Source organism: Crinia signifera, chromosome 6 (genome assembly GCF_055691185.1).
Source record: "Crinia signifera chromosome 6, ASM5569118v1, whole genome shotgun sequence".
NCBI classification, from domain to species: domain Eukaryota; kingdom Metazoa; phylum Chordata; class Amphibia; order Anura; family Myobatrachidae; genus Crinia; species Crinia signifera.
The window spans coordinates 257796152-257809202 of record NC_139222.1 but is presented as its reverse complement, the minus strand read 5'-3'; the positions used below and the strand labels follow the sequence as shown (position 1 = coordinate 257809202).

Sequence of the window (13051 nt, the reverse complement as noted above, 5' to 3'; positions counted from 1 at the left end):
TAACAGGACAGCTGTCATCGCCAGGGCTGTTGCTGCTCCGCTGCCAGCCCGCAGGGACCAGCAGATCTACCTGTTTGCGGTCCTGGTGCTCTCCTCCTGATACAATGAAAAAATGTCCCTTGCAAAATGGCCGTCGCCTCCTCTACCATCCTCAATAACTGTCTGCTGTGAGGGAGCAGTCTTTTTGTAAGAAGCAAGGGTGTAACTACCATAGGTGTATTTTGCTGTGGGGCCTACAAATATCTAGGTACGCCTCTTCTTACTAAGAAGCATTTATAATGGCAACAGGAGGAGCGCTGGGTCGGTCACTGCAGACAGGAAGACCTGCTGATCCCAGTGGTCCGGAAGCAGAGCAGTAACAGACCCAGCAACGGTGGTGTTCCCATTAGCGGAGCAGCAATAGCCCCTGTAGACCCCCAGCACCCAAACTTACCAAGCGCCTCCAAGCCACCACCGAGCATGCAGAGTTATTATTACACTACTGAACGAGATCATTATCATACATATCATCTGCCTTTATTGCATAGTGTGTACAGGGCTTAAGAATCTAATAGTTAGAAGACAAGTGACAGAAAGTAACCACTGACCTGCACATAGACACAACCACCCCCAGTGGATGTCACAGTGTACTCTCCGGGGATATTTGGTAGTGAAGCTCTCTGCAGCAGCAGCCGGTTATTGTTGTCCACATGGAACTGCTGCTGAAAGCCAGTCTTAGAACTGACAGTCACCGTCACATCCCCCTTATCACTGAATGTGAATCCTGCATACGTGGCTAAGGCCTGAATGGCCACAACAGTATCCTGTGAACAGAAAGAAGTCTGTAACAGTCAAAAACACATATTATAAGAACCTTGTATTCAATGTTTACAGTGGCGTAACTATAGCCACGCAGCCCACACAGTTGTGGGGAGGCGTTGAGAAGGTGTTGGCGCGCGCGGGGGGGGGGGAGGGGGGGGATTGCGGGGCTATAGTTAGCTGCTGCCGCCTTCCGCCTGTGATTCTGTCTTGCCGGTCCCGGCTCTCCCGGCTCCTGCTGCTTATAAAAAAAAGTGACATTCGGAAAATGGCTGCCCCATACGAAAGACAGTTTTTGAGGATGGTAGAGGAGGCGGCGGCCTCCTCTAGCAACCTTAAAAAAGGTCTGCAGTATGGGGGCAGCCATTTTCCGAATGTCACTTTTTTTTATAAGCAGCAGGAGCCGGGAGAGCCGGGACCCGCAAGACAAGACAGATGCGGCAGGAGGTACCGACCACACAGGGGGGGAGTTTAACCCTACTGGGGGGGCACTGGCAAAATAATTAATAGTTACGCCACTGAATGTTTACAAACCTCCCTGCAGTTGAGGACATCTATCATGCCAGGGTCCAGAAACGTGCAGGCAGGATCATTGAGAACAAGTCCCACCCTTGTCTTATTGTATGGTCTAATAATGTAATGTATCGTCACAGCGAGCGGTAGCTATCGGAAACAAATTCCTGTGTTTTATGCACCTTGCATTGAAACACCTGGCAGTAAACTGATTCTGATTCTGAATGTAATTCATAATGGCATCCGGTGTCCCTAGTTGGTTTCAGCCCATCTCAGATTGAGAGAATCACCAGTACTTGCAAAGAATCTTCCATAGGACAATATAATATAAAGAAATTGATCATGTGTTAGACCAGGTGCAGAAGAAAAACATGTTTTAATGATGGAGAATTAGGGGCTGGTGGGGGATGAATGCAAATCTATTCTGCCTTGATAACTCTCCCCCATTGATCAAAGATGAGCATATGCAGGTACAGTACACAGAGCCGGCCCTAGGCATAGACAAACTAGGCAATTGCCTAGGGCAGGCATGTCCAAACTATGGCCCTCCAGCTGTTGTGAAACTACACATTTGGAAAAAAGGTTTTTGGAATCCGCACATAATCTGATATCGAAGTCAAATTTAGTAAACCAACATTGTTGTTATAAACCGTAATTCGTGAAATGACCTGTTGGTGGTGCTCCCAGAACAAGTTTCAGAGAACTTAACCGGAAAAAAGTGGGGTCTTGCAGTAGGATGCAAAAAAAAGACTGATTTAGTCTTACCTGGGGCACACTTTGATATGATGTATGTTAAATTTGTTAGAGTTAAGAATTAACTTTTATTATCTGTTTTCTTAAAAGGAGGGGGTGACAGTTGTCACCTTGGTCTGCACCTTGTATTTACGGGGTGCAGATGTTAATAATTTAATGTTACACACAAGTATCTTTGTCAAATGTGATTTTTTATATATTCAGATATTTATCATTCATTAGACACAGAAAACGTTTCTTTCTCCATTTGCGAGAATATTTGAATACAAATGTTCCAGATGTCCACAGGGAATTGCCTCAAAGGGTTTGTGTGAATGTCACAAAGGCCCTTTTGCTTATATTGTAATCTTGTGACGCACCTATATTTGGCAATTCCTGTTTGCTTCCCACCTTACTCTGACTTTGAATTTATATTTGCTGATGTGCATATATTCTTTGTGAAGAAATAGAGTGAAAGCAGAGTTAAGTGTTTTTGTTTCACCGACCTCCTCTTCTGCTTTCCAGCATCTTAAACCAGTATCAGATGCTGGATGAGAGAGAGGTAGGGTAGTGTTTCCATACACTGAATTAGAATAGTATCACAGGGTTGGCTTCTGCTTGTCTATGTTGATTGCTCAGAGCGATCCTGTTGCTTATTTCAGCAGTGCAGAAATTCGTTCGGCTATCAGACTGAGAGTGCCTTGCTGTGGAGATGTAAAGGGTAGGGATTGGCTGTAGCCCTATCTACTCAGAAAAGTTTCTGAGATGTCTCTCAAATGAGACCATTCTGCTGCCAGATATCAGCCTAAATTGCTTCAAATATCTGATGAGAGATAGTCTCTATTGGCAATCTCAGAGAGAAATGATAGATAAAGCTGGCTGTTTCTGCTGTTCTGAGACTCTCACCTTTACTGTCTCTGTTTGCATAAATGTCTTGCAGAGACCAGTTTCAGGTTTTAACAGAATGATAGAACTGCCGGAAATCATAGTATTGTAAAGATGAGTTATAGATTGGCAGCAAATGTAGTCGGTCAGAGTATTCCCCTTACTGGTTTGTTTTTATTCTATTAGCAGCGTGAAGGTGATAGTTCTATGCTGAGCCTTCTATCGGCGTAGTGTCATTTCAACTGTGAGGTTTATTCAGTTTGCAACTGTATCATTAGTTGCTCATCATATGCACGTACATTGTATCACTATTCCTTGCTAAGTACAAAAATGACAGGCAATCCTTGTAGTCAATTATGATCTAACCTGTTGTGGGTACAATAGAGATTTTAATTGGTTCAGTCTGTCTCAATCTATTGTCCTGTGTGTACACAGATCGCATATATTGTATCACAGTTTTTTACCATTCATTGTATCACATTAGCAACTAATTGTGTAGGTGACAGGCAATCCTATTAAACAATTTAGGCTTTAAACTGTTGTAGGTACAATAGAGATTTTAATTGGTTCAACCCGTATCAATCTATTGTCCTGTGTGTACACAAACTGCATAAATTGTATCACAATTTGTAACCTTGTATATAGACAATCCTTTTAAGCAATTTCTGCCTTCAATTGTTGCAGGTACAATAGAGATTTTCATTGGTTCACCCTTTATCAATCTATTGTCCTGGGTGTAACCATTCTTGCAAGAATAAACATAAGACCGTTTTATCAATCAATGCTGGTAGATATGCAAGAATATATATGGTAGGTTGTGCTATGTGGTTACTGTGTGGTTGCGTGCATGTCCACGCCAAACCACACTGGTCAACCTTAATTAAGCTTAATTATCGGGATGTACAAGCAAATACTGTTACAGTTTTTATGTGTGATTATGCGGGCTACTATAGTGATATTGGCTGCCTCTTAATACTCACAGCAATGTACAATGATATCCTTACAACTGGGTTCACTGTATAAACATATAAACTTACCAGTGTAAAACTTTATCATACCTCCCGCTTATAAGATTGTTTTATATTGCTGGGCACTGATGGTTGGTGCGGACATGCACGCAACCACACAGTGAACCCATTTGTAAGGATATCATTGTACATTGCTGTGAGTATTAAGAGGCAGCCAATATCACTATAGTAGCCCGCATAATCACACATAAAAACTGTAACACTATTTGCTTGTACCTCCCGATAATTAAGCTTAATTAAGGGTGACCAGTGTGGTTTGGCGTGGACATGCACGCAACCACACAGTAACCACATAGCACAACCTACCATATATATTCTTGCATATCTACCAGCATTGATTGATAAAACGGTCTTATGTTTATTCTTGCAAGAATAGTTACACTCAGGACAATAGATTGATAAAGGGTGAACCAATGAAAATCTCTATTGTACCTGCAACAATTGAAGGCAGAAATTGCTTAAAAGGATTGTCTCTATACAAACTGTAACAGTATTTGCTTGTACCTCCCGATAATCAAGCTTAATTAAGGGTGACCAGTGTGGTTTGGCGTGGACATGCACGCAACCACACAGTAACCACATAGCACAACCTACCATATATATTCTTGCATATCTACCAGCATTGATTGATAAAACGGTCTTATGTTTATTCTTGCAAGAATAGTTACACTCAGGACAATAGATTGATAAAGGGTGAACCAATGAAAATCTCTATTGTACCTGCAACAATTGAAGGCAGAAATTGCTTAAAAGGATTGTCTATATACAAGGTTACAAATTGTGATACAATTTATGCAGTTTGTGTACACACAGGACAATAGATTGATACGGGTTGAACCAATTAAAATCTCTATTGTACCCACAACAGGTTAGATCATAATTGACTACAAGGATTGCCTGTCATTTTTGTACTTAGCAAGGAATAGTGATACAATGTACGTGCATATGATGAGCAACTAATGATACAGTTGCAAACTGAATAAACCTCACAGTTGAAATGATACTGTGCAGATAGAAGGTTCAGCATAGAACTATCACCTTCACGCTGCTAATAGAATAAAAACAAACCAGTAAGGGGAATACTCTGACCGACTACATTTGCTGCCAATCTATAACTCATCTTTACAATACTATAATTTCCGGCAGTTCTCTCATTCTGTTAAAACCTGAAACTGGTCTCTGCAAGACATTTATGCAAACAGAGACAGTAAAGGTGAGAGTCTCAGAACAGCAGAAACAGCCAGCTTTATCTATCATTTCTCTCTGAGATTGCCAATAGAGACTATCTCTCATCAGATATTTGAAGCAACTTAGGCTGATATTTGACAGCAGAATGGTCTCATTTGACAGACATCTCAGAAACTTTTCTGAGTAGATAGGGATACAGCCAATCCCTACCCTTTACATCTCCACAGCAAGGCACTCTCAGTCTGATAGCCAAACGAATTTCTGCACTGCTGAAATAAGCAACAGGATCGCTCTGAGCAATCAACATAGACAAGCACAGTGGCGGAGATAGCGTAAGGCAGCCCCCGCTGCTGCTTGGGGGAGCGGGGGCTGCGTGGGCGCCGGGTGCTGGATAAGTGAGTGTGACAGACAGAGAGTCTGTCACACTACACTCAGTGGGAGCGGGGGCGCCGGGTGCCGGACAAGTGAGTGTCCGGCACACACACTACACAGTATGCGGCCGCCCACCGCCGCCTGCCGCTGCCCGTGCGCTCGCTGATCACAAGCGAGTCGGCACGGGCGCGGCCATGACAGTGGATCTGTCATAAGAAAAAAAATTATTTGACGGGCGGGTGGGTTGCCCAATGGGAGGGAGGGAGTTCAGGAAAAATATTCAATGGGAGGGAGGGTGGGTGGCCGGGGGCGCGGCCTTGTAATGTCAGTCAGACTGAGGCAGGGGAAGCAGCAGTGTCTGCTGGTCCCTGCCTCAGCTGCTCCTATGCGTGTGACGTCACACGCTGGAGCCTGGTGATGCCAGAGGAGCCGGAAAGCCAGCAGGAGAGGGAGCGCTGAGAGAGCGCTTGTTAATAACAGAGGTGTGTGTTTTTTTTTTTACACCAGTACTAGTTAAAAAAAAATCTATATATATATAGATATATATATATATTTCTATATATATATATAGATATATATAGATATATATATATATATATATATATATAATTATACTGTATAGGTGGGATCAGGCGGTATGGAGCATCGTAGTAAGGGGACGCACGCGCATCTCGTGCGCGTACGTTCCCTTCTGGGTGCTGGCGAATCTACCGCCAGCCCCTGAAAGAATGACGGGCACTCCATCTGTATGTGTGTGTGTAGTATATGTATGTCTGTCTGTCTATCTGTCTGTCTATCTATCTATCTATCTATCTATCTATCTATCTATCTATCTATCTATCTATCTATCTATCTATATATATATATATATATATATATATATATATATATACACAGATGGAGTGCCCGTCATTCTTGCAGGGGCTGGTGGTAGATTTGCCAGCCGCCATCCCCCGCAAGGGAACGTGTGCGCAACAGATGCGCATGCGTCCCCTTACTACGGTGCTCCATGCCGCCTGATCCCACCTTTCCACTCCCCCCTAAACCTGCCCGACTCCGTGAAGCCGAGACGGGCAGGGTTCAAGTCCCCTGCCACCAGGAAAAAGGGACGTGCGTGCGTGTGGGACGCTCGCGCGTCCCAGTTAGATGGAGCGCCGGCTCGCTAGTGGGGGAGTTCTGACATGTCCCAGCGTCTAATGGAAAAAAGAAGGACAGGATGAGCTGCCAGCCTGAAGTGCCCTGATCTACTTGAGTAAAATGTGACTGTACTGCGTCTGGTGTGGACATATGTACAGGCAGTGCTACTAGTGTCGGCAACTGGTGTGGACATATGTACAGGCAGTGCTACTAGTGTCGGCAACTGGTGTGGACATATGTACAGGCAGCACTACTAGCGTTGGCAACTGGTGTGGGCATATGTACAGGCAGCACTCCTAGCGTTGGCAACTGGTGTGGGCATATGTACAGGCAGTGCTACTAGTGTTGGCAACTGCTGTGGACATATGTACAGGCAGCGCTACTAGTGTTGGCAACTGGTGTGGACATATGTACAGGCAGCGCTACTAGTGTCGGCAACTGGTGTGGGCATATGTATGGGCAACACTGCTACTGTTGGAACTGGTGTGGGTGTTACGTATTGGCAACACTACTATTGTCGACAACTGGTGTAGGTGTTATGTATAGGCAGCACTACTCATGTTGGCAACTGGCGTGGGAATATGTATAGGCATCACTACTCGTGTCGGCAACTGGTGTGGGCATATGTATAGGCAGCGCTACTGCTGTCTGCAACTGGTGTGGACATATGTATAGGCAGCACTACTACTGTCTGCAACTGGTGTGGGCATATGTATAGGCATCGATACTAGTGTCGGCAACTGGTGTGGGCATTATGTATAAGTTATGATACTACTACTATCGGCAACTGGTGTGATCAATATATACAGTATGAGTTGCGCTGCTACTGTCGGTAACTGTGTGCATTATATATATATATATATATATATATATATATATATATATATATATATATATATATATATTTGCGATGAGCTGGCACTCTCCTCTCCGTTCACAACTGCCGGAGTGCTCCGTCCTGTATCTGCATACAACAACTCCTCCTTGGACTGGCACTTCCACGGTCTTTGATGCTCAATAATACAATGTCACACCAACTGGATTGCGACGTTTCGAACTTTAATCAGTTCTTCATCAGGCAGCGTACAGACATTAAATAAAGAAATAAACTGACCTTATATCCCCTGGTCTCCTCCTCGCGGCAGACGCCGGTCATCCACGCCCTTCCTGTTCAGGATCCGGAAGCTCTCACCCTCCGGAAGACGCTGTTCAGGGTTGCTATGGTGACCCAGCGTTAGCTGCAATTACAGAGAAACAAATGAAACAAAACATAATAGCAAAAGTAAACTCCACCACTGAAGTGATTAATACATAGTATCAAAAAGTTAAAACCAACACTGTATTTTGGCATTATAAAAGTCTACGACTTTTGTGTATATTTTCCTGGTGAAAAAAGTTGACTGTGCAGAATGTCGACTATTATTTTACTGTACACAATATTAATTCTTTTTAGTCTAAACACACATTTAGATTCAACTGTTCATTTAACCCCTTGGGTCTCACAGTGTCCAACAAGTAAATCCATTTGGACTCTAACTTTAATAATCTTTTATTCCTGTCACCCCTTCTGTGGTCATCCGCTATGTGGTCAATAACCATGTGCTTGAAGGTGGCCATGGAGTGTTTGGCCTCCGCAAAGTGCCTGGCAACCGGCTGATCCGAGGTTTTACCACTCAGTGCAGTCCGTATTGCCATCCTATGCAGTGCCATCCTCTCCTTGACCGTCCTCATGGTCTTCCCCACATAGCAGAGCCCGCAGGGGCATTTTATCAAATACACAACGTAGGTGCTATTACAGGACAAAGGATGCCTAATTTCATACTTTTTACCTGTATGGGGATGTGTGAAAAATCTCCCCGTCAGCATGTGATTACAGGTAGTACAACCTATGCATGAATGGCACCCATTTTTTCTACTTTGTACTCCTTTGGCAGCTAACATGTGCTCTGTGACATCTGTCTTGACCACCCAGTCTTTTATATTTTTTCCTCTCCTATAACATGGCATTACTCTGCTGTTTTTGAGGCTATTTAATCTCTTCTCTTGTTGTATGATTGGCCAGAGTTCTCTAGTTCGGTGTTCAATGGTGTTATGTGCTGTGTTATAATTTTGCACCCATCTCACTATTCCCTGTTTGTTGTCTTTCTGTTTAGATATCAGGGTAGCTTCTCTAGTAGTGTTTTCCACCCTGGCCCTTGCTTCTTTGATGATCTTATTAGAATAGCCTCTCACTTTAAATTTCTCTTCCATCATGTTAAGGTCAGAGTCAAGCTCCCTCTCGTCACTGGTGATCCTCTTTACTCTCAGGAGCTGAGAGTAAGGAAGGCTATTGATGGTAGCTCTAGGATGACAGCTGTCTGCCCTGAGCAATGTATTCCTGTCTGTTTCTTTGATAAATATTGATGTTTTAATTTTTTTATCCAGTACAGAAATATTTACATCCAGGAATGTCACCGTCTCGAGGCTAAGAGAGTATGTGAACTTTATAGTACTATCTCTCCCATTGATGTTTTCTACTAACTCTACAAATTCATTATAACTGCCCCGCCAAAACAGGATGACGTCATCTATGTACCTTCTATAAAAGTACACCTTCTCTCTGACGTCCCTAGTAAAGAAGAATGTTTGTTCGGTGACATCCATGAATGCATTAGCGTATGTCGGAGCGACATGAGAACCCATAGCTACTCCTGCTTTCTGCAGGTAGTAGCGGCCATTAAAATAAAAGTAGTTACGATGCAACACAAGATATAACAGTTTCATGAAAAAATCCAAATCTGGTCCCACATAATTTTCGTTATCTGTCAGCAGGGACCTGATGGCTGACATACCTTCCATATGTGGAATATTTGTGTACAGGCTGGAGATATCCAAGGTACACAACCAAGTGCCCTCCGGCACCTCCCCCAATTCCTGGAGTAATAGTAGTAATTGGGTTGTGTCCTTCAGATATGTCCCTCCAGCCTGTACACATGGCTGTAGGAAAAAATCACAATATTTGGAAACATTGTCAAATAATGAATCCCTGGCGGATATAATTGGTCTCCCCGGCGGATCCACAAGGCTTTTGTGGATCTTGGGGAGACTATATAACAGGGGGACCCTGGGAAAATCCACAGAAAGATACGTCTTCGTATCCTCATCCACGATTCCCTTGCTACATGCACTGTCCAGGACTGCATCAACCTCAATTTTAAACATGTCAGTGGGGTCCTTATTTAGTCTCTCATAGACCTCTTCATCTGACAGCTGTCTATAGATTTCTGCGGTATATTTTTCCACATCCATGGCAACAATCCCTCCCCCTTTATCTGCCGCCCTTAGGACTATGTCCTTGTACTGGCTTAGGTTTTGTAAAGCTGTCCACTCTGTCTGTGTCAAGTTGTTGTGACGAGGCTCCGCCTTCTTTTGGCTTGCCATTACTTGTACATCTAGGGCTTTCATAAAACTCAGAATGGAGGTATTCTTGCTCACGGGGTCAAATTTAGATTTTCTTTTAAAGGTTGTTGTTGTCACGGTAGTGGGTAATTCTTTTGGTTTTTGTTCAAAATATTCCTTTAATTTGAGTTGTCTGCATAAACGGTACTGGTCAACTTTCCAATTAAAGCCGTCAAAATTATTAGTCGGCACATATCCCAAGCCTTTATTAAGGACTGCCAGTTCTGATGTTGTAAACGTCCTTTTTGAGAGGTTATAGACCGCATTCACTTGCGTCCCCTCTTCACTTTTGCGGTTGAGACGCTTGCTTTGGCCCCCTCTCCTCGTCCGACCGCCCCTGCTCCTCTGCCGGTGCGGGTTCTCACCCCTAAAGGGGGTAGCTGTCTCCCCCTTCCAGTACTGCTGCTGTTACCAGTTTCTTCTCCAGAGGACGTCTCGGTCTCCATCCCGGAGCGGGCCCTATTGGGACAGCTACCCCCTTTAGGGGTGAGAACCCGCACCGGCAGAGGAGCAGGGGCGGTCGGACGAGGAGAGGGGGCCAAAGCAAGCGTCTCAACCGCAAAAGTGAAGAGGGGACGCAAGTGAATGCGGTCTATAACCTCTCAAAAAGGACGTTTACAACATCAGAACTGGCAGTCCTTAATAAAGGCTTGGGATATGTGCCGACTAATAATTTTGACGGCTTTAATTGGAAAGTTGACCAGTACCGTTTATGCAGACAACTCAAATTAAAGGAATATTTTGAACAAAAACCAAAAGAATTACCCACTACCGTGACAACAACAACCTTTAAAAGAAAATCTAAATTTGACCCCGTGAGCAAGAATACCTCCATTCTGAGTTTTATGAAAGCCCTAGATGTACAAGTAATGGCAAGCCAAAAGAAGGCGGAGCCTCGTCACAACAACTTGACACAGACAGAGTGGACAGCTTTACAAAACCTAAGCCAGTACAAGGACATAGTCCTAAGGGCGGCAGATAAAGGGGGAGGGATTGTTGCCATGGATGTGGAAAAATATACCGAAGAAATCTATAGACAGCTGTCAGATGAAGAGGTCTATGAGAGACTAAATAAGGACCCCACTGACATGTTTAAAATTGAGGTTGATGCAGTCCTGGACAGTGCATGTAGCAAGGGAATCGTGGATGAGGATACGAAGACGTATCTTTCTGTGGATTTTCCCAGGGTCCCCCTGTTATATAGTCTCCCCAAGATCCACAAAAGCCTTGTGGATCCGCCGGGGAGACCAATTATATCCGCCAGGGATTCATTATTTGACAATGTTTCCAAATATTGTGATTTTTTCCTACAGCCATGTGTACAGGCTGGAGGGACATATCTGAAGGACACAACCCAATTACTACTATTACTCCAGGAATTGGGGGAGGTGCCGGAGGGCACTTGGTTGTGTACCTTGGATATCTCCAGCCTGTACACAAATATTCCACATATGGAAGGTATGTCAGCCATCAGGTCCCTGCTGACAGATAACGAAAATTATGTGGGACCAGATTTGGATTTTTTCATGAAACTGTTATATCTTGTGTTGCATCGTAACTACTTTTATTTTAATGGCCGCTACTACCTGCAGAAAGCAGGAGTAGCTATGGGTTCTCATGTCGCTCCGACATACGCTAATGCATTCATGGATGTCACCGAACAAACATTCTTCTTTACTAGGGACGTCAGAGAGAAGGTGTACTTTTATAGAAGGTACATAGATGACGTCATCCTGTTTTGGCGGGGCAGTTATAATGAATTTGTAGAGTTAGTAGAAAACATCAATGGGAGAGATAGTACTATAAAGTTCACATACTCTCTTAGCCTCGAGACGGTGACATTCCTGGATGTAAATATTTCTGTACTGGATAAAAAAATTAAAACATCAATATTTATCAAAGAAACAGACAGGAATACATTGCTCAGGGCAGACAGCTGTCATCCTAGAGCTACCATCAATAGCCTTCCTTACTCTCAGCTCCTGAGAGTAAAGAGGATCACCAGTGACGAGAGGGAGCTTGACTCTGACCTTAACATGATGGAAGAGAAATTTAAAGTGAGAGGCTATTCTAATAAGATCATCAAAGAAGCAAGGGCCAGGGTGGAAAACACTACTAGAGAAGCCACCCTGATATCTAAACAGAAAGACAACAAACAGGGAATAGTGAGATGGGTGCAAAATTATAACACAGCACATAACACCATTGAACACCGAACTAGAGAACTCTGGCCAATCATACAACAAGAGAAGAGATTAAATAGCCTCAAAAACAGCAGAGTAATGCCATGTTATAGGAGAGGAAAAAATATAAAAGACTGGGTGGTCAAGACAGATGTCACAGAGCACATGTTAGCTGCCAAAGGAGTACAAAGTAGAAAAAATGGGTGCCATTCATGCATAGGTTGTACTACCTGTAATCACATGCTGACGGGGAGATTTTTCACACATCCCCATACAGGTAAAAAGTATGAAATTAGGCATCCTTTGTCCTGTAATAGCACCTACGTTGTGTATTTGATAAAATGCCCCTGCGGGCTCTGCTATGTGGGGAAGACCATGAGGACGGTCAAGGAGAGGATGGCACTGCATAGGATGGCAATACGGACTGCACTGAGTGGTAAAACCTCGTATCAGCCGGTTGCCAGGCACTTTGCGGAGGCCAAACACTCCATGGCCACCTTCAAGCACATGGTTATTGACCACATAGCGGATGACCACAGAAGGGGTGACAGGAATAAAAGATTATTAAAGTTAGAGTCCAAATGGATTTACTTGTTGGACACTGTGAGACCCAAGGGGTTAAATGAACAGTTGAATCTAAATGTGTGTTTAGACTAAAAAGAATTAATATTGTGTACAGTAAAATAATAGTCGACATTCTGCACAGTCAACTTTTTTCACCAGGAAAATATACACAAAAGTCGTAGACTTTTATAATGCCAAAATACAGTGTTGGTT

The 13051-nt window shown here is 43.6% G+C and overlaps 1 protein-coding gene across 1 annotated transcript in view; it reads right to left on the bottom strand.

Annotated features, from left to right (window-relative positions):
- LOC146009246 (alpha-2-macroglobulin-like) overlaps positions 1–13051 on the bottom strand; it is a 115396-nt gene that overhangs the window by 10869 nt on the left and 91476 nt on the right. Inside the window, exon 30 of the mRNA XM_083149413.1 lies at positions 588–803. Within this exon, the coding sequence (XP_083005539.1) occupies positions 588–803 (216 nt within the window). The remainder of the gene's footprint in view (positions 1–587; positions 804–13051) is intronic.